At 42.3% G+C, this 18,518-nt stretch overlaps 1 protein-coding gene across 2 annotated transcripts in view; it reads right to left on the bottom strand.

Moving 5' to 3' along the window:
- Positions 1–12,937: 12,937 nt before the first annotated feature.
- LOC117348780 (ras-like protein family member 10B) overlaps positions 12,938–18,518 on the bottom strand; it is a 42,004-nt gene continuing 36,423 nt past the window's right edge. For both annotated transcript variants that reach the window (XM_033921255.1, XM_033921254.1), the window contains exon 5: positions 12,938–15,046. In XM_033921255.1, coding sequence (XP_033777146.1) covers positions 14,776–15,046 — 271 coding nt within the window. In that variant the 3' untranslated portion in view covers positions 12,938–14,775. The remainder of the gene's footprint in view (positions 15,047–18,518) is intronic.

Raw genomic sequence — 18,518 nt, 5'->3', positions numbered from 1 at the left:
CTTTAGAGAGTGCCCTCTCGTTCTCCCTACCTTGGAGAGTGTGAACAGTCTGTCTTTATCTACTAAGTCTATTCCCTTCAGTATTTTGAATGTTTCGATCATATCTCTTCTCAGTCTTCTCTTTTCAAGGGAGAAGAGGCCCAGCTTCTCCAGTCTCTCACTGTACGGCAACTCCTCCAGCCCCTTAACCATTTTAGTCGCTCTTCTCTGGACCCTTTCGAGTAGTACCGTGTCCTTCTTCATGTACGGTGACCAGTGCTGGACGCAGTACTCCAGGTGCAGTACTCTTACCACATCCTCTGGCAACATGTTCCAGAGTTAACTATTCTCTGAGCGAAAAAATTTTCCTCCTATTGCTTTTAAAAGTATTTCCCTTTAACTTCATCGAGTGTCCCCTAGTCTTTGTAATTTTTGACGGAGTGAAAAATCGATCCACTGAGGATTTTGTAGACTTCAATCCTATCTCTCCTCAGCCGTCTCTTTTCCACGCTGAAGAGCCCTAACCATTTTAGTCTTTCCTCATACGAGAGGAGTTCCATCCCCTTTATCATCTTGGTCGCTCTTCTTTGAACCTTTTCTAGCGCCGCTATATCTTTCTTGAGATAAGGAGACCAGAATTGAACACAATACTCCAGATGAGGTCATACCATGGAGTGATACAAGGGCATTATAACATTCTTAGTCTTGTTAACCATCCCTTTTTTAATAATTCCTAGCATCCTATTTGCTTTTTTGGCTGTTTTAGTCTGTCCATATCATTCCCTCAAACAGTACTGTGTGCTGCGCTCCTATGAGGAATGCAATGGCAAACCATTTAAATAACAGTCTGTTTAACTGGTGGTCTCCGTAAGTCATCCATGACTTGTATACAGGGGACTACTTTCATCTGTTTTTTATTCTCTTGCTCAGAAAAAAAAAAAAGAAAATTCTGGGTAGGGCCTGACCCTATGAGCAGACTCCCATTCTAACAACCATCATACTAGTTCCATACTTGCTGCTACCTAGGCATTCAATTTAAGTCTCACCCTTACACTTCAGTTCTTGAAACCAAAGGTTTTACAAAGTTCAGGCGCTACAGCAGAAACTCTGCCACTAAGTTATATTTGTATATATATTGTATGTATGTTTGTGTTCATAAATTTCCCAAGCACAGATCCAGAAGGGTGAAAAAAATATAGCAGAGTACATTCAAAACTCTGCCTGTTATAGAAAAAGTGATGGATCTAATTTTAGCATTGACCCAATTGTATAACCAGGCCAACTGGACTGATTTTTCTCTTTTCAAATGAGATTAATTGGCCTTGTCATATAATGTACTTCCCAAGGATCTGTCAGAATGGCGCTTACAGCTGTTTCCTAGAGGCAATTTATACACACTTAAATGAAGAAACAGAATATGCTTTAGAAAATATAAGTAGTCCATGTTCAAAAGATCTGAAATTATAATACACTTGTCAAATGTATTAATACTAAGCATTTATTTGTAATACTGTAGAATGTCATCAATGTGATGAGGGAGATAGGGTACCTGTAGAAGGTGTAGAAAAAAAGTCCCACCTCATTACTAGAGATTTCGTAGGGTCCCCTCAAATCCCCAAGCTCTCATTCCATATACCTCCCTTGGGCCAAAAGGGTTTTTGAAGTCCACTAGCCCAAGGAATGTAGGGCCTCCCTTTAGGTCTAACTATCACTAGAACCCATGAAGTGCAGGATCCAGGGAAGGGAATCAAAATGCAAAGAGAAACTTGCCCAGGGGGAGGAAGAAGATGAGATTATGTGGGAACCCCCCGTGAGGAACATTAAACACCCATGGAGGGAGGGAGTCAAGAATGGGACTTGGAAATCGATCCATAATCTAGGAGTCACAATCCAAAGAGAAAATAGAGAATGGGGAGCAGAACCTCTCAACTGTTCTATGAGGGTGGCAATTCCTCCCTTTGGATGCCATGCTTGAGTCATCAGGTATGTTCTTATAATCTGAGTGCCTGGTTTCATCTGTGTAAACACATCCAGCCTTGCTCTGGCCAATTCCTGCTTGCCTCAGGGTGAACTTGCCAACTAAACTTACATAAAAGACTAAATTTCCATAAGAGACTAATTTGCATGATCAGCCAACTATAGGAGTACTAGCAAAACATTGCAGTCCCGAGAGAACTTTTCTCAATATTCCTTGGAATTAAGTCATAGACTGTTTATTTGACAGACTGCTCATTTTTGTCTTGCTCTCACTCCGATTGGAAAAGGAGGAGGAAATTAGGCCCTTTTGTGATGGTTTATGCTGAGGAATGGGTACCCCTGTAACAAGTCATTTGGTGAGACTCCACTTGAAGTATTGTGTTCAGTTTTGGAAACCATATTTTGTTTAGGACATAAAAAGCATGAAGCAGCTCAGAAGAAGACAGCAAAAATGGTATGGGAGTTGTACCAAAAGATGATTATGTTTGTTAATTGTGCTTAATAATGGGTAAGAGTAAACATTTAATATACTGTCTTTCTATGGCACAATTAGAGAAACTATTTGAATTATGATTGTTTAACTGGGTTTGCTCTTGGTAACTGTTCTTTGTGGTCCACTTGAACTCTTCGGGTAGTGGTGGAACATACAGTAGACTCAGTTAACCAGCACCCATGGGAACTGATAGATGCCAGAAAAATGTAGTTTCTGGTTGCTTGAGAGTTACTATTAAAAATAGGCTTAACTAATACTATACCATACCATAAACTGTTCCAGACAAACTGCTGGACATGTGGTAGGCAAAGCGTGGGCGTACTTTGGTGTGGCGGCCAAGTTTACAATTAAATTAGATTTTATTGATTTAATTAAATTTGATTTTATTGATTTAAATTTGATTTTATTGATTTAAATTTGATTTTATTTTCAATTTTATTTAATGTATTACAGTATTTCTTTGATTTTTTTTGCCGGTTGCTTGAGTTCCAATTAACAGGTCTGCTATAAATCATAATATAATGTAATATTTACATATTATATAAAGTGGTTTATTACTAAGGGCTGTAAAAACCAGAGGGAACGGTACAGTTTAGGGGGTGAAGAACTTATGTGCACAACGGAAGAGCGGGACTTGGGTGTGATTGTATGTGATGATCTTAAGGTGTCCAAACAGGTTGAAAAAGTGACGGCGAAAGCTAGAAGGATGCTAAGTTGCATAGGAAGAGGTATGGTCAGTAGGAAAAAGGAGGTATTGATGCCTCTGTATAAGGCTCTGGTGAGACCTCATTTAGAATATTGTGTACAATTCTGGAGGCCGCACCTTCAAAAAGATATAAAAAGGATGGCGTCGGTCCAGAGGAAGGCTACTAAAATGGTGTGTGGTCTTCATGATAAGGCGTATAGGGGATAGCCTTAAAGATCTCAATCTGTATACTTTAGAGGAAAGGCGGGAGAGGGGAGATATGATAAGAGTCGCTTAAATACCTACATAATATAAATGTGCATGAGTCGAGTCTCTTTCATTTGAAAGGAAACTCTGCATTGAGAGGGCATAGGATGAAGTTAAGAGGTGATAGGCTCTTGAGTAATCTAGCCCACCAACTCTCTAATATACTAATCGCGACCCCAAACTACAAAACTTTCAGAAAAGAAATAAAAATCTTGCTATTCAAGAAATCCATGAAGACTAACTAACACCGAAAGAAACATTTCAATCTTCTGAAGCAACCCACTCCACTCTGTAACATCTCTAGACATATCCAGAAATCCTCTTCTGTAATCCACCTTGAACCGCAAGGTAATGGCAGAATAAAAATCACTAATGTAATATAAATACTTTTTTACAGAAAGGGTGGTAGATGCATGGAACAGTATCCTGGAAGAGGTGGTGGAACCAGAGACTGTGTCTGAATTCAAGAGGGCCTGGGGCATGTGGGATCTCAGACAGAGAAAGAGATAATGGTTACTGTGGATGGGCAGACTAGATGGGCCATTTGGCCTTTATCTGCCATCATGTTTCTATGTTATGTTCAATTGGATCAAATGAAGATGTAAAATCTTGAAGACATGAAGTGGCCAAGAGGAAGGGGCCAAAAATGGTAAAGGGTTTGAACAAAAAGAAGTATGAGAAAAGACTGGAAGACCTCAATATGAGATATGATACAGACACTTAAATATTTGAAAGGTATTAATATAGAACCAAATGGATCTCTAATTAGAAAACGAAGGATGTAAATTAAAGAACTAAGGCTGGTTCTGGACAGACTTGAATGGTCTATGTCTTGGAATATGTCGTGATTTGGTGTAGGATGGGCTGGGGTGGGCATCAATGGGAACTCCACTAACTTGGACCCTGAGGATATTACTGGTCAGACTTTACGGTAAATATCCTGCAAACAATAGGATGGTTGGATGGGCAGGAGTGAGCTTGGACGGCAACTTCAGCATTTGGAACCTAGGACAATACCAGACTCTAAAGTCTATGGCCCAGAAATGTCAAAGAAAAGACAAGTTAATTTAATCATGTATTTTTTAATGGGTATAACTTATGGGTAGGCTGGATGGACCGTTCAGGTCTTTATCTGCTGTCATTTACTATGTGAAATCCAGAAATGTAGTATGTAATTCACTAAGGAGCGCTGAAAGAACAGTCTAAGTACTGTGTACCAGTCTGAGCCTGGCTTCATAGGAATAAAGCACATTAGAGAGCTCCACATGATGGAGCAGCTAAGAAATGACCTTCTTCTTGGCTAGCTTAGACAGGTAGGAAAGATTTGAAATAGGCTTATAATTAGTGGGCACAGAGTGATCCAGAGATGCTTTTATAGAATAGGTCTTACCATTGCCTTTTTCATGTATGGCATATGATGTACTAACCCAGAGGACAAGTTATCATCAGCAGCAAGACAAGGGGAAGCAGACCAGTTATTAAGGAAGCATATAGAATGTGGAGTGTGTTGAAACGCCAATCTTGGTTATAGAAGTGAGCGTTGCAGGATTAAATGTATGAGAAGACACTTGATGTCCTCATATATCTCACTCCTGCTCCTTTAAAATGACCGATTACTTATTCCCTATTACCCTGCCAAATCTCTTCGTTCTACATCACAAAATCTCTTAACTGTTCCATCTCTCAAGATTATCAATACTTTAAGAATCAATAATTTTGCTGTTACCGCGCCTACCCTATGGAATTCATTGCCTCATCATTTACGAACGGAATCTTCAATAAAGCAATTTAAGGCAAACTCAAAACTTTTTTATTTAAGGATGCCTTTGGATAAATAAAAAAAAAAATGTCCTTTTCAGGACTAAACTATGCTAGTCTTCCTACCTACCTTGTGTTTTTACCTTTAATGTTCTCTTTACTTTAATTATTGTAGTTCTTCCCCCTTTCCTACTTGTGTGTAGTCAACTTACGTGCTCCCTGTTTAACCCTTATTAGACTAACACTGTCTCGTTTTTATTATTTTAATACTAAATGTTTGTTTTATAAACTTTACTTTTTATTGCTGTACATCGCTTAGAAATTTGAATAAGCGGTATAACAAATATTTTAATAAACTTGAATTCTACTAGAGGTTGTGGCAACCATTTTGAAGGGGCCACAGTGGTGGGCAGGAGCAAATGGGCTTCACTCTTGCCCATTATTTGCCCACCAGAGATTGGAAAGGTAGGTTGATAGGGCTGATGTACTTACAGGCACAAGTCACTTGGGGGGGAATTCTAAACATAGCACTGAAAATTTGGTGCTTGAAAATATTCAACACTAAGTGCATTTCTTTAAAGGGTGTGTGCCCTTTATACACAGTCATTCTTAGTGCCAATTCTCATGCCTACATTTGGGTGCAAGATTTATATCCAACGAGACTTGGCTGGCACGCTAAGACAGTATTCTGTAACTACGCTCACAACTTTCTGGAATGCTGCCATGCCCCCTTTTGAATTACACGTGAGTTAGATGTCATGCCTTGCTGCCAGTTACACATGCAAATTTTAATGGATGCCAACTGACTTCAAGAATTGGTAGTATCCAATTACTAACATTTAAATTGCCGTTACACCAATTAATTTGTGCACACATCTGGGGAACGTGCCTAAATTTTGGCACACAAATCCAGATACAATAAAGAATCTGGGGATATCACATAGGTGTGCATGTGGGCGGGGCATGAGGGTGTCTCCCACTTACAAAACACTGAAAATTATGTGCACAGATCTGGCCTGGTTCTTTCCTAAAATATAAGCATGTATCTGACGATTTATGCTAATATTCGATAAAAACACACAAGGTGCACAGTGCGCACAATTGTGTTGACGAATGTCTAGAATTGCCCCCTTCCTCCTCTCTTTAATAGATTGCTACCATCTCTGCTCAGAAGCCCTTGGAAAATCATCCCATAAGCCGGGAAAACACCCCTATAGAGTTTCCTCTTTGAAGTTAAGGCCCGATATTCAACCAGCGGTGATGAACATTTTGCTGACAACTGTTGACATTATACTTGCAAATCCAATGCGTCTAGGCTCCAATATTTAATTTCCAGGTACTGTATATACTCAAATATAAACAGAGATATTTGTGCCCCAAAAATGGAAATCTCAGCAGAGAGAGAGCACAGGCAGGAGCGAGTGAGAATCACTCCTGCCCCAATGCCCCGCTTAACTGGCTATGAAGAACCTCATTTTAGGACCGCACTTTATGCAGTCCTATTTATGCTGTTATCTCAGCTGGATAAGTGCAGAAATTTAGCAAAATAGCCGGTTTTGGCACAAACCAGGCATTTTTAGCAGCACTATCTGGTTAAGAGTCACTGAAAATGCCCAGTTAGCCTGGAAAAGAAATTTAAACATCCAGGAGCCTATTCTCAAAAACGTAAATTTCCGCTTCCCCCTACCACCAACTCCCACTGTACTTCCCTTTTAATTGTTCTAAACCGTGTCAAGCTCTATATTTATAGAGAAGATGCAGTATATAAGCTTAAGGTTTATATACTTTAGTTTCAATTGTTTTGAATACCGAGTCTCTAGTAGATAGTTCAGAAGTATGAAAGACTGTATTAATCATGCTCTAAGAGGAATAGAGGCAGCTGTGGACACCTGAGCCACTCCAATGGCAACTTCTTTTCAGTATCCATCGCAGAAAATTAGCAGGCTGCTTTGCATGGACACTGAGAATAGAATTATAGATTGAGCATCCATCTAACAGTAGATGAGCGTGCACCAGTCATTCCACAGCAGAAGACATTGTGAACAGGATAATGGAATGTGACGCCAACATCATCTGCTAGGTATTACCTATAGATTCACAGGGATGACCAACAGTCTCTGTATTTTATGTATTTAATATTAATGCATTAGAAGTTGTCCATTTGGTTAAGACTATCCTGCCTTGACCATTCTTATTGAAAGAGAAATTATAAATTTAGAATTAAGACGCTGCCCTCAACCTCTCAACCTTCCAAAACACATCTGTCTACTTGTCTCTTGAATAGATGGAAAATCACAGTTTAATTATTAGAAACATTAAGTTGTCAAAGAATCACAGTTCCTCCCGTAATTATGGATAAATTGGTGTGGTAGCCATGCTAGTCTCCTGACTATGAAATTAGTGGTAGAAACTGGTTTCTGAAGTGCAGCAACAATTTGCAGAATTTTAGCACATATTAGTTGCAAAATTTAACATGCAGTTATTAGAAGTCTCTGTTGTAATGGTTGACAATGCACCCGGTAATCTTTCCATACACACGAGTAAAATCATGTACCATATAATTCCACCTGTTAAAGTTGTGTGAAATGATTTGCATGGTAAAAGTACATTAACCGTTATTTCCCACCCCTTCCATCCTGAGCATTTCAGGGTAATTCTATATGGAGCTACCTAAAATGTGTGTAATAGCAACATTCAAATCATTTATGCAGATGAATGGGAACTTATACATGTAACTGAATACAGATGAATGGAAAAGCACGCACCATGTTCTGATGGCATGTACTTTGCTTGTGGGAGTCCATGTGTGTGGTTTGGCTTGTGGGCAGAGCGCACAGGCATATGTGTAAAATTACAGACAGTCAATATTCCCATTGAAAACTGCAGCTGCAGTCTCTAGCGCTAGACTCGCCATATTACCACTCAGGTCAGCCCCTAGCAGTAGTACACGAGACTAGAACTAGAGGTCAGAGCTGCCATTTTTCAGTGGGAGCCACTAGAGGCAGGTTTGCCCCTGTATACATAGTAACATAGTAAGTGACAGCAGATAAAGACCTGAATGGTCCATCCAGTCTGCCCAAGAGCCACACTCATTATACATTCATGATTAAATTGTCTTTTCTTTAATACTTCTGCGCAATAGACCATAGAAGTCTACCCAGTACTGTCTATATCTTGCCCACCACACCATCAAGGATGAACAGATGGGGAGGGGCTTCAATTGTTGGAATCAAGTTCAGTTGGGGGTGGTCAGGTCTAGGAAGGAGGATTGGGATGCCAATAATTATTAGTGCCCAATTATTGCTATTAATTGGCCTATTAACCAATCTCATTGTGCACTCTTCTCAAGATCACACCCAGATTTGGGCAAACATTATAGAATCCAGGGGTCAGAGGAAAATTCTGAAATAAAATGCCTATTTTAACCCTATTTTATAATGAAAACAGGCACCTATTTTTCTTTATAGAATAGTGGCAGCAAACTCACATTTAGAGCGAGAACTTTTACACCAGCTCACCCCTAAATACTAGCCAAAATTTCCGTATTTTACAGTCTACGCATATATTCATGTCATCTGCCCATGCGTACACCCATTAACAAAATACACACCATCAAATCATGACATGCACTTTGAGGGTAGTGAGTGTTCTAGACTGGAAGATTAGGTTCTTACCTTTGGTAATCTTCTTTCTGTTAATCCACGGAGGAGTCTGTAAAGTGTTCAATCTATACCCACAAACCGGGTCTTGCAGAAAGCCACACACATTGTTTCGGGTTCCTGCTGGCTGGACGATACGTCAGTCTGAAAAGGAGAAACATCTGAGGCAGAAAATGTAGGCGATACAGAAAGAATCAGAGTAGACGTCTTACAGATTCCTCCGTGGATTAACAGAAAGAAGATTACCAAAGGTAAGAACCTAATCTTCCATTCTGTTACAACCACTCTGGAGTCTGTAAAGTAGGTGATGTACCAAAGCAATAGCAATGCCTAGGGTGGGACAGAAGAGCCTGCCCGCAAAACCGAAGCCCCAAAAGTGGCATCAGACCGAGCCACCACATACACTCTGTAGAACTTTGTGAATGTATGGAGGGAAGGCCAATTAGCCGTTCTACAAATTTCAGCCAGAGGAACTGCTTGAGATTCTGCCCATGAAGCTGACACACTCTCTGTCAAGTGAGCTCTGAAAGAAACTTGCGGCTGCTTATCACAGGCGATACAAGTCGAAGCAATGGCCATGTGGATCTCTCTGGCAACAGAGGCCTTGGACACCGGCCTACACCACCTGGATTGGCTAGTCAGGACAAACAGATGGTCAGAAAGACAGAATTCACTGGTCCTTTCCAAGTAGTGGAGTAAGACTCTTCACATGTCTAGTTTCCATAAGATCTTATCTTTCTGCTCCAACCCCGTGGGACGAAAAGCAGGCAGATGAACTTCCTGGTTGACATGACAATCTCAACCACTTTTGGAAGAAATGAAGGAACTATACGGAGGTGTCTCCATGTTCCAGAGAAAGGGCTCTCTACAAAGCCTAAGGTTCAGAAATACGCCTTGCAGAAACCATCACCACGAGGAAGACTATCTTGACCATAAAGTCCAGAAAGAATGCATCCTTAAGCAGCTCAAAAGTAGCTTCAGCAAGCCCCTTCAGCACAATATTTAGATTCCACGTAGGAAAAGGCTATCGCAGGGGCGGCCACAAGAGAAGTGCTCCCCCTGAGAAATCTGAGAAATGTTGGACTGGGAGAGGGCCCAGAAAGGAGGAAGTGAGGGAGATGGACTGCAAGGGGCAGAAAGGAGGAAGGGAGAGAGAAATGTTACATTGGGGGGGGGGAGATGACTAAAGGAAGGGAGAGATACCAGACCAGGGAATGAAAGGGAAGGAGGGGAGTCTGGTAGCGCTATAGAAATAACAATAATAATAGTAGTAGTAGTAGAGAGAGATGCCTGATTGTAGGAAGGAGAGGAGAAAGATGACAGACTGAGAAGGGGGGAAAGGAAGGAGAGAGATGTCAGACCACTGGGAGGAGGGAGGGAAGGAGAGAGATGTCAGACTACTGGGGGGGAAGGAGAGAGATGTCAGACCATGGAAATGGGGATTGAACGAGAGAGAGAGAGAGATAGGAAGGGAAGGGAAGACATGGAAAGGTAGATTTTGAAAAGAAAGCAAAAAAATTGATTGTTAAGTTAATGCCAAAGATGGATGCAGGTCAGAAAGTGAAGGACAGAAAACCAGTCAATGATAAGATGGCCCTGGAAACAGTTAAAAGCACAGACAATAAAGTCACCAGACATCAAAGGTAGGGAAAATGATTTTATTTTCAATATACTGACTGAAATGTCAGTTTTGAGAATTTATATCTGCTGTGTATATTGTGTGTATATGAAAAATGAAAGGAAAAAATGGCATTACAATTAGTAAAGTGGGAAGATCTTGGGTAGAGCTTGGGTGGGTCTAGGGTGGAGGTGGGAGGTCTGTGGTTAAAGGCACTTAGCTTGAAGTAGTTGAGAAACACTGCTGTAGGCAATCAGCCGGCGCCAGCGCCTCTCCTTCTCTTCTGCCCTCTTCCCTGCTGGCACCCCCTACTGGCGTCTCAGGGCCTGTCTGGAAGGCCTCTGTGCATGTGTATATGTCGACGTGATGATGTCATGCATGTTCATGATGTCATCAAGGCAATGTCTGCACACTTCCGGGTGGCTCGAGCCATGGCCACTACTTTTAGTGTGTCCCAGCTTGAGAAAGTTTGAGACACTGCTCTAGATGGTTGACCGACCATGGGAAGTCCACGTGATCCAAGAGATCCAGAATCTGCTTCTGTGCCACGTGAGATATGCTCTCCACACAAGCTAGAAGAATTCCAGGGAAAAAGCCACACTGGGGCCGAGGCTGACTCCCAACAGACTCCAGACAAGGCTTCTAAGGGGTCCCCGGACTTGGTGCGCTTGTGTTTTGTGCTGTTGCCAAAATTGGTATTGGGCGGGATATTTTGCCCAATTCTTGGGCCCACATTAGTTCCTCAGCCCTAGAGGATCCATAGGGGGTGAGGCCTGAAACTCCCACCCCCCTCCCCGTGTGTGCTGCGGCATGTGGACACTCCTCCACCAGCAGTCCGGTACAATTTACAGATGAATTAATCTGATCAGAGGCTGAGGAGTCCATCCCTGATGTTGTTTTGCAAAATTGCAGGGTTATGAGGCAAAAAAAGAAGAGAAAATGGTAAAACTAGAGGGCATATTTTGAGGTTGCAGGGAGGAAGACTCAGGAGCAATGTTACAAAATTATTTTTCATGGAGAGGGTGGTAGATGCCTGGATTGCCCTCCCGAGGAAAGTGGTGGAGAGGAAAACGGTGATGGAATTCAAAAAAAGCATGGGATAAACACAGAGAATCTTTAATTGGAAAATGAAGGATGTAAATTAAAGAACTAAAGCCGGTACTTGACAGACTTGCACGGTCTGTGTCCCATATGTGATGATTTGGTGTAGGATGGGCTGGGGTGGGCATCAATGGGAACTCCACTAACTTGGAACATGAGGATGTTACTGGCCAGACTTTACGGTAGATATCCTGCAAACAGGATGGTTGGATAGGCTGGAATGAGTTTGGAAGGCAACTTAAGCAGTTGGAATCTAGGACAATATCAGGTGGACTTTACAGTCTAAGGCCCAGAAATATCAAAGAAGAGACAAGTTAATTTAATCATGTATTTTTACTAATAGACAGACTGGATGGTCTTTATCTGCCGTTATTTACTAAGTCAAGATTGATAAAATCCAAGATAGCTGCTGCCAGAAAAATCGCACCAAAAACAGCCCGTGGAAACTATTTGAAAAAATAAAAACACGCTTAAATAGGGGTTTTGGAAGTGGGACACTTGAACCCTTCCCCCAGGAACTGCCAAAAATAATGTTTTTAGAATACCCCTTCCCCTGATTTTCTCATAGGAAATCAGCTCTGTCTCTGCAGCTGAAGGGAAGGCAATGGAATTTCTGCCTCAAATTTTCTCCAAGCAGTCCAATTTTCAAGATCTTTGGTTTGCTAGTTGGACAGACCCCGACCAAACCTTCCACCCCCTCAGAACCTCAACATGCAACTGGTGGGGGGGAAATACGCAGCCTGTGCCCTGATACCTCAAGGGTTCTTACTCAGGGCAGGTCAGAAGGCAAACTTGCTTCCAGGGGAACGAACCCTGAGCTCTGACAGTGGCACACAGCAGGCTGAATCCACAGGCCCACTCGAAGCTTGCCCTGTGAAGCTGCAGTCTGGCTCCATGGGAACTGCTTCATTTCACAGGCAGAGAACCACTGAATAAGAGGTCTCAAGGCACCAAAACCACAGAAAAGAATTTACGTTGAAAAACAGAATAAAATAAGCAGAGCAGATCAGAAACACTTCTGCACAGTTCACTTGCAAAAAGAAAAATCTGTAGGGGGTTCTGTGTCCTCTGCTAAAAAAGTAGGAGGAGCAGAAACAATGTGTGTGGCTTTCTGCAAGTCCCGGTTCATGGCTATAGATTGAACACCTAATTTATAGATTCTGGAGTGGATGTAACAGAAAAGGTCATTATACACATAATGTAAACTGTGGTTAATATTTTTTATAGTAATCAAGCCCCAGATGAGGCTGGGAGCTTAGAGGGAAGTCTATTTTCAGTGTGATATCCCATGCATGAACAGTGCAGTTGGGGGAGACTGGCACTGATACCTGCAAGTAATTTAAAGGGTTTAAAGAGTTTGGAAAGTAAAATCAGTTACATAATTCAGGTTAATGCAGAACTAAGACATGATTTTAAATGGTTTTATTAAAAAATGAGAGGTTCTAAGTATCAATTTAGTGTGTTTCTATGAGTATGAGCTCTCTACTTAAATCTGCAGGCATGAGCTTACTATAGAATCTCAATGTATGAATTTGATTGATTGGAAGCACAAGTCAGAGAAAAGCAACAAACTAAAGCAGGAGAGAGGCTTATTGAAGAGCTGCTGAGTGAGGAAAAGGTTTATGATTGAAAAAGTGGGGATTTGTGAATGTTGTGAGAATCATTGACTGGGATAATAAAGCCAGTGGGCTAGAGGCGGGAGTGTATAAATTCTGAGGTGATTTCTTGAATCCCATAACTGAGAAAGCTGAGGAAAGGGGGGGGGGGGGGGGCTTTCCTCAGGATTGAGGGGTTTCAGGAGTTTCCTCAGGGTGGGCCACACAGTTACACCCAAGAGCATTTACACTAGCTCTATGGCTGGCAGAAGAGGTTGATACTAGTATTCTGGAGAGAAGAGAGGGTGCCTACTTTGGTTTATAGAATAGGCTCAGATAGGTACCTGTTTATCCACTCCCGGGAGGAAACGCTTCCAAACACCCTTTGGTTGTGCCTCCCAACTACAGAATGCCAGATGACAATCCTACTCCCATTTCTTACCAAGCTCCCACAGATCAACTGCTCCCACAGATCAGATCACTCGATGGACTCCTACATTTTAGAAAACCAAAAACTTACCTATCACCTAAACCCTTGCCTATTGCCGTATGAGTAAGAAAAACAGGAGACATATATTGGAACTAGATCTTCTGTATATGTCGAGTTAGGATGCACACTTTGTATTAAGTATACCAAATTGAAACCCGTTTTGATTGTATATTATGTATGTTAATCTGTAACCCCTTCTGAGCTTGTTGGAGAGAACGGAATAAGAAATAATGTCTTTAGTAAAAGGGCCCTAAAGTGTTTTTCTGCCACAGCTTAGATTGCTTCTATATATTAAAAAAAAAGGAGGGGGGGAACACCTTTATTTGTTTCCAAGGTGAAATTATACTTCTAAGCAAGGATGTCTAGATGGCTCCTTGGCATCAGGAACATGCTCAACCCACTACAGCTACCTGTAAAAGTATTATTGGAAGTCCTTAAACAAAATAAGGCAACCTCAGTTCACTGTGCATGACATGAAGACATTTGTTAGCCCCTTCATCAGGGCTAGCTCAACCATTAGGCATGACTAAGCAATTGCTTAGGTTAGCAGCGTCTGTGGGGCACCAAAGCAAGACAATAGGTCCTGACAGTCAGGTTAACTCAAAGAGGTATTTTTCTCAGCAGGAAGGCTGGGCAGCTTTCAAACAGCCCATTTACCCAGATTATTCTGGGAAGAGTGGTGTTAGTGGGGGTAGGGAAGACGAAGGGCCTGCAAGTTAATGGCAGGCGGAAGGGAGAAAGGCTGAAAGATTTTCCTAGAACACCTTGCACCTGTGCTGCCTATTGCTACCCTTTTATACTGCAGAGAGTTAAAAGGAAACATGCATTTAACCAAGAAAAGGGGACCAGCTCAAATGGAAAGTTGTGGGGATTCCGTGTGAAAAGAAGAGCAGGCCTCATGTCCCATGACATCACTCTACTAATCTACAACCACGCCTGTCCCTGCAGGGTGGGAAGAATCCTGACCAAAAGGCTGGTTATTGCAGGAGCCCTGGCTGTGTGACAGCTGAACCTCGAACACACGTTGCTTTTCACTCACGGCCCTTCCCCTGATCCCACTCTTGCAGGAGTGCAGGATTCAGTCTGGAGTGGAGAGACGGCAGCCGTGTTTCTCATGAAGCAAGTCAAAAGGCAAAAACCAAGGCCTTGCGGGTCACATGATGGTACAGCGGTTGCGTCGCAGTGCCCCCTGGAAGCGGATGGCAGTGTGCACATGTTTGCAGCGTGCACAGCCCACGCTCTTCAGGAGCTCACTGAAGAGGAGAAGGATGTGCCAATTGTATTTGGCTGAGCATTCGATGTAGCCACACTTCCATGTTTTCTTCACCAGGTTGGAGACATTCCAGCGGGGAATCACACGGCCCTTTTGCAGGTCCCGCTTATTGCCCACGATGATAATGGGAGTGTCTGTTGTTCCAATGACCCTACATAGGAATGGGGAAGACAAAATAAAGGAAAAAGGAACAGAGACAGAAAAGGAAAAAGAGATTATATTCTTATCTTGATATCTTTTCCAGTAGATAGGGATGGTACGCTGAACAATAGGGTTATCCATCTGTGCTCACAAGCATACTGAAGATGTCAATCACAGCTTTTCAACTCCTCCTTCTCCATGGTCTCTGTGCTCCCTTCAGTTTGTACCAAATCTGGTGACAGACCTACAGAAGAAGTTAGGAGAAGGGAGGGATATGGGGAATTCTCTAAAACTAGGTGTATGATCTGCTCAAGATTAATTTAAAACAATCACTGAAGAAACAGAATGTAGTTAAAACATTAACAAGCCTCAAGTTAAACAAGAAACAAATAGCCCGAACATTTATGGAGCTCAAACATTCATCCCTTGTAATCCTATATATAGTCTTGTCCTAATCCACAGTGAAATCTTAGCTATGGAGCTGACCAGAAAGCTGGTGCATCAGATAAATTGTTGAGTTGGGGGGGGGGGGGGTTCAGCATACCATCCATATCTACTGGAAAAGATATTATCAAGGTAAGAACCTAATCCCTTTTTCCAGTGTAACAGGGATGGTATGCTGAACCATACCTAAGCAGTCCCCAAATTCCAGGGTGGGATAGATGAGCCTGTTTATAGTACTGAGGACTTGAAGGCGGCATCCTCCAGTGCTGCTATGTCCACCCTGTAGAATTTAGTGAAGATATGATGGGAAGACCAGGTTATTGATTTACAAATCTCCTCAGGAGGAACTGCCTTTGCTTTCGGCCTAAGAGGAGACCACTCCCCTTGTCGAATGCGCCTTCAATGAGAGAGGCAGCTGTTTGCCACAACCAATGTATGTAGACGACATCACTCTAAAAATCTATCTACAGATGGTGGCCTTGGAAGCGGGTCTGCCTCATCTCGTCTGATTGGTTACCACAAAAAGATGATCTGAGAGATGAAATTCATTAGTCATCACCTCCAGGTAATGCAACAGGACTTTACTAACGTCCAAAACATTTAAGGCCTTGTCTTTCTTCTTGGACTCTGTGGGGTGAAATGCTGGTTTCTTGGTTGATATGAAATGCCAAAAAGACCTTCAATAAGAAAGAGGGAATCGTACGCAAGGTCACTTCTGCTTCCGTGATCCTGAGGAAAGACTCTTTGCATGACAGTGCCTGCAAGTCTGAGACTCTCCTGGCAGATGTAATTGCCACCAAGAAGACTGCTTTAGCCAATAGAGTCATGAAGGAGGCTTTCTGTAAGGGCTCATATGGAACCCTGCTAAGCCTTTCTAAGACTATATTAAGATTCTAGAATGTAAATGGGTCTCAAATTGGCAGCCATAGTCTCAAGAACCTGATTATGTCCAGATGGGCCACTAATGAAGCTCTCTTCTCTCGGTCCCGGAAGCATAAGAGCCCTCCAACTTGAACTCTAAGGTACAAACCTGCCAATCCCTCGTCAATGACCTCTTGGAGAAATGCCAGTACCAGCGAGATTGGGGCACTGCCCAGCTCTAACATTTCTATGCTGAATCTGTGTTGAAACATCTCCCATCTCTTAGTGTAGGCTGAAACAGTTGTTGGCTTTTTGGCTCTAAGGAGAGTAACGACTACTTCTGAATATACTTTTTGGACTAACACTATGCGCTCAAGAATCATGCCATATGCCTAAGGTGTCCAGGATTTTCTAGGGCAATTGGCTCCTGTGAGAGCAAGTCTGAATGCACCTAGAGTCTGAGACACAGCTCCTTCTGTAGTTATACAAGTTTCGAATACCATGGACGCCTGGGCCAAGCTGGTGCTACAAGAACTACCATTTCCAAGTGATTTACTATTTGAAAAGGTATGACGGGATATAGATAAAGCTATTATTATTATTTGGTGGATTATCAGGCCTTTCATGTGCCGGTGGAAACATGTACAGTAGTCTTGTCTCTGACCGTTGTTAAACCAGGGCGTCTAGCCCTGCACTTCTGGGTTCACATTTTCGGCTGAAGAACTGAGTCTCCTTTTTATTCTTTGCAGTCACCATGAAGTTGAACATCTGATGACCCCATCATCTCACAATGGCCTGGAACATTTTCAGGAACGACAATTCTCTAAGGTCTAATGTCTGTCTTCCGAGATAATCCACTTGAATATTGTCCACCCCTGATCACATGTGTCGCAGAGATCTCCTGCAGGTTTCTGCCCAACAGAACAATGCTTTCACCTCCTGCCGGATGGAAGTGCTCCTGATGCCTCTCTGCCTGTTGACACATGCCACTGCAATAGCATTGTTGGAGAAGACTCTGACTGTTTTGTCCCCCAAGCAAAGACTGCAGTTGGTGCAGTGCCAGACAAATGGTTCGGAGTTCTAGCCTATTAACAAACCACTTCTGTTAAGACGGAATCCTTTGTCCTTGAACTGGGTGACCGTTACGATGAGTACCCCAGCTGAACAAGCTGGCATCCATCGTGATTCCCTTCGCTAGAAACCATTGGCAGAGCCACCAGCTCATGCTGCTTCTGGCTGCCACTGTCCAGGAAGTCTCTCTGAAGCGACCAGTGAGACAAAGTATCCTGGAGGGGTTGCATCTGCGCCTTCACCCAGGGCACCACCTCTATCGTGGCTGCCATTGACCCAAGGACTTGATGGTTATGCCATGCAGTAGGTGCTCACAAACAAATGGCTTTACTGTATTATAATTTATGAGTGAAAGCTTAGTTCATCAATAGCAATATAGTTCATGGCACTCTCTCTTATAGTTAATATTTAATTTTTATCAATATCACTTCTAAATTACAGAATTATTATTCATTCATCACATATCAAGTTCTTTCTTTCCATGAATCACTGTAGAACTATTTCATTCAACTTCTATGGCCTCAGCAGCTACACTCGAGTGTTCTATTTCATGTAACACTGGAGCTTATCAGTAGCCAGCCTCCTCGTTGGCCTATAGAGCAATTTTTTCAGCTTCATTTGCAATTTGAATACATATATAAATAAATTTAATGAAAAACCTATCTCATCTTAAGAAGATACACTGAATGGGGCTTCAACATGAATTCAGCGTTTCGCATTAAATGCTGTTTCAAGGATAATTCCCCATTTAAGAAAATATGTCACTATCTCCGAGGCCATCCTTCTGCTGACAATCACTTGCTTCAGCAGGGGAGAGACTAAGCTGGATGCTGTGCCCCCCCCCCCAAGGCTGTCATACGGCGCAAAAACACTCCAAAAACGTTAAATTTGCACAATCCTGGCAAGAATCCACATGAGGAGAGCCCAAGGATCCATCCCAGCAAGTTTCTAGATGAAATTTGCAGTTTTGAAGAAGCAGGGAGCTTTAGAAAAAAAGATCGCTAAAAATCCAAGATGGCAGCTGTCAAAAAATTTGTGCCAAAATCATGATATTTCTCACATTTCCCAAACACCAAAACGGTGATTTTAGGATTTTTCAGGAAGGG

Source organism: Geotrypetes seraphini, chromosome 15 (genome assembly GCF_902459505.1).
Source record: "Geotrypetes seraphini chromosome 15, aGeoSer1.1, whole genome shotgun sequence".
Taxonomy (NCBI): Eukaryota; Metazoa; Chordata; class Amphibia; order Gymnophiona; family Dermophiidae; genus Geotrypetes; species Geotrypetes seraphini.
Note: the sequence above shows the minus strand (reverse complement) of the source record. Positions and strands in the feature narration are given on the sequence as shown.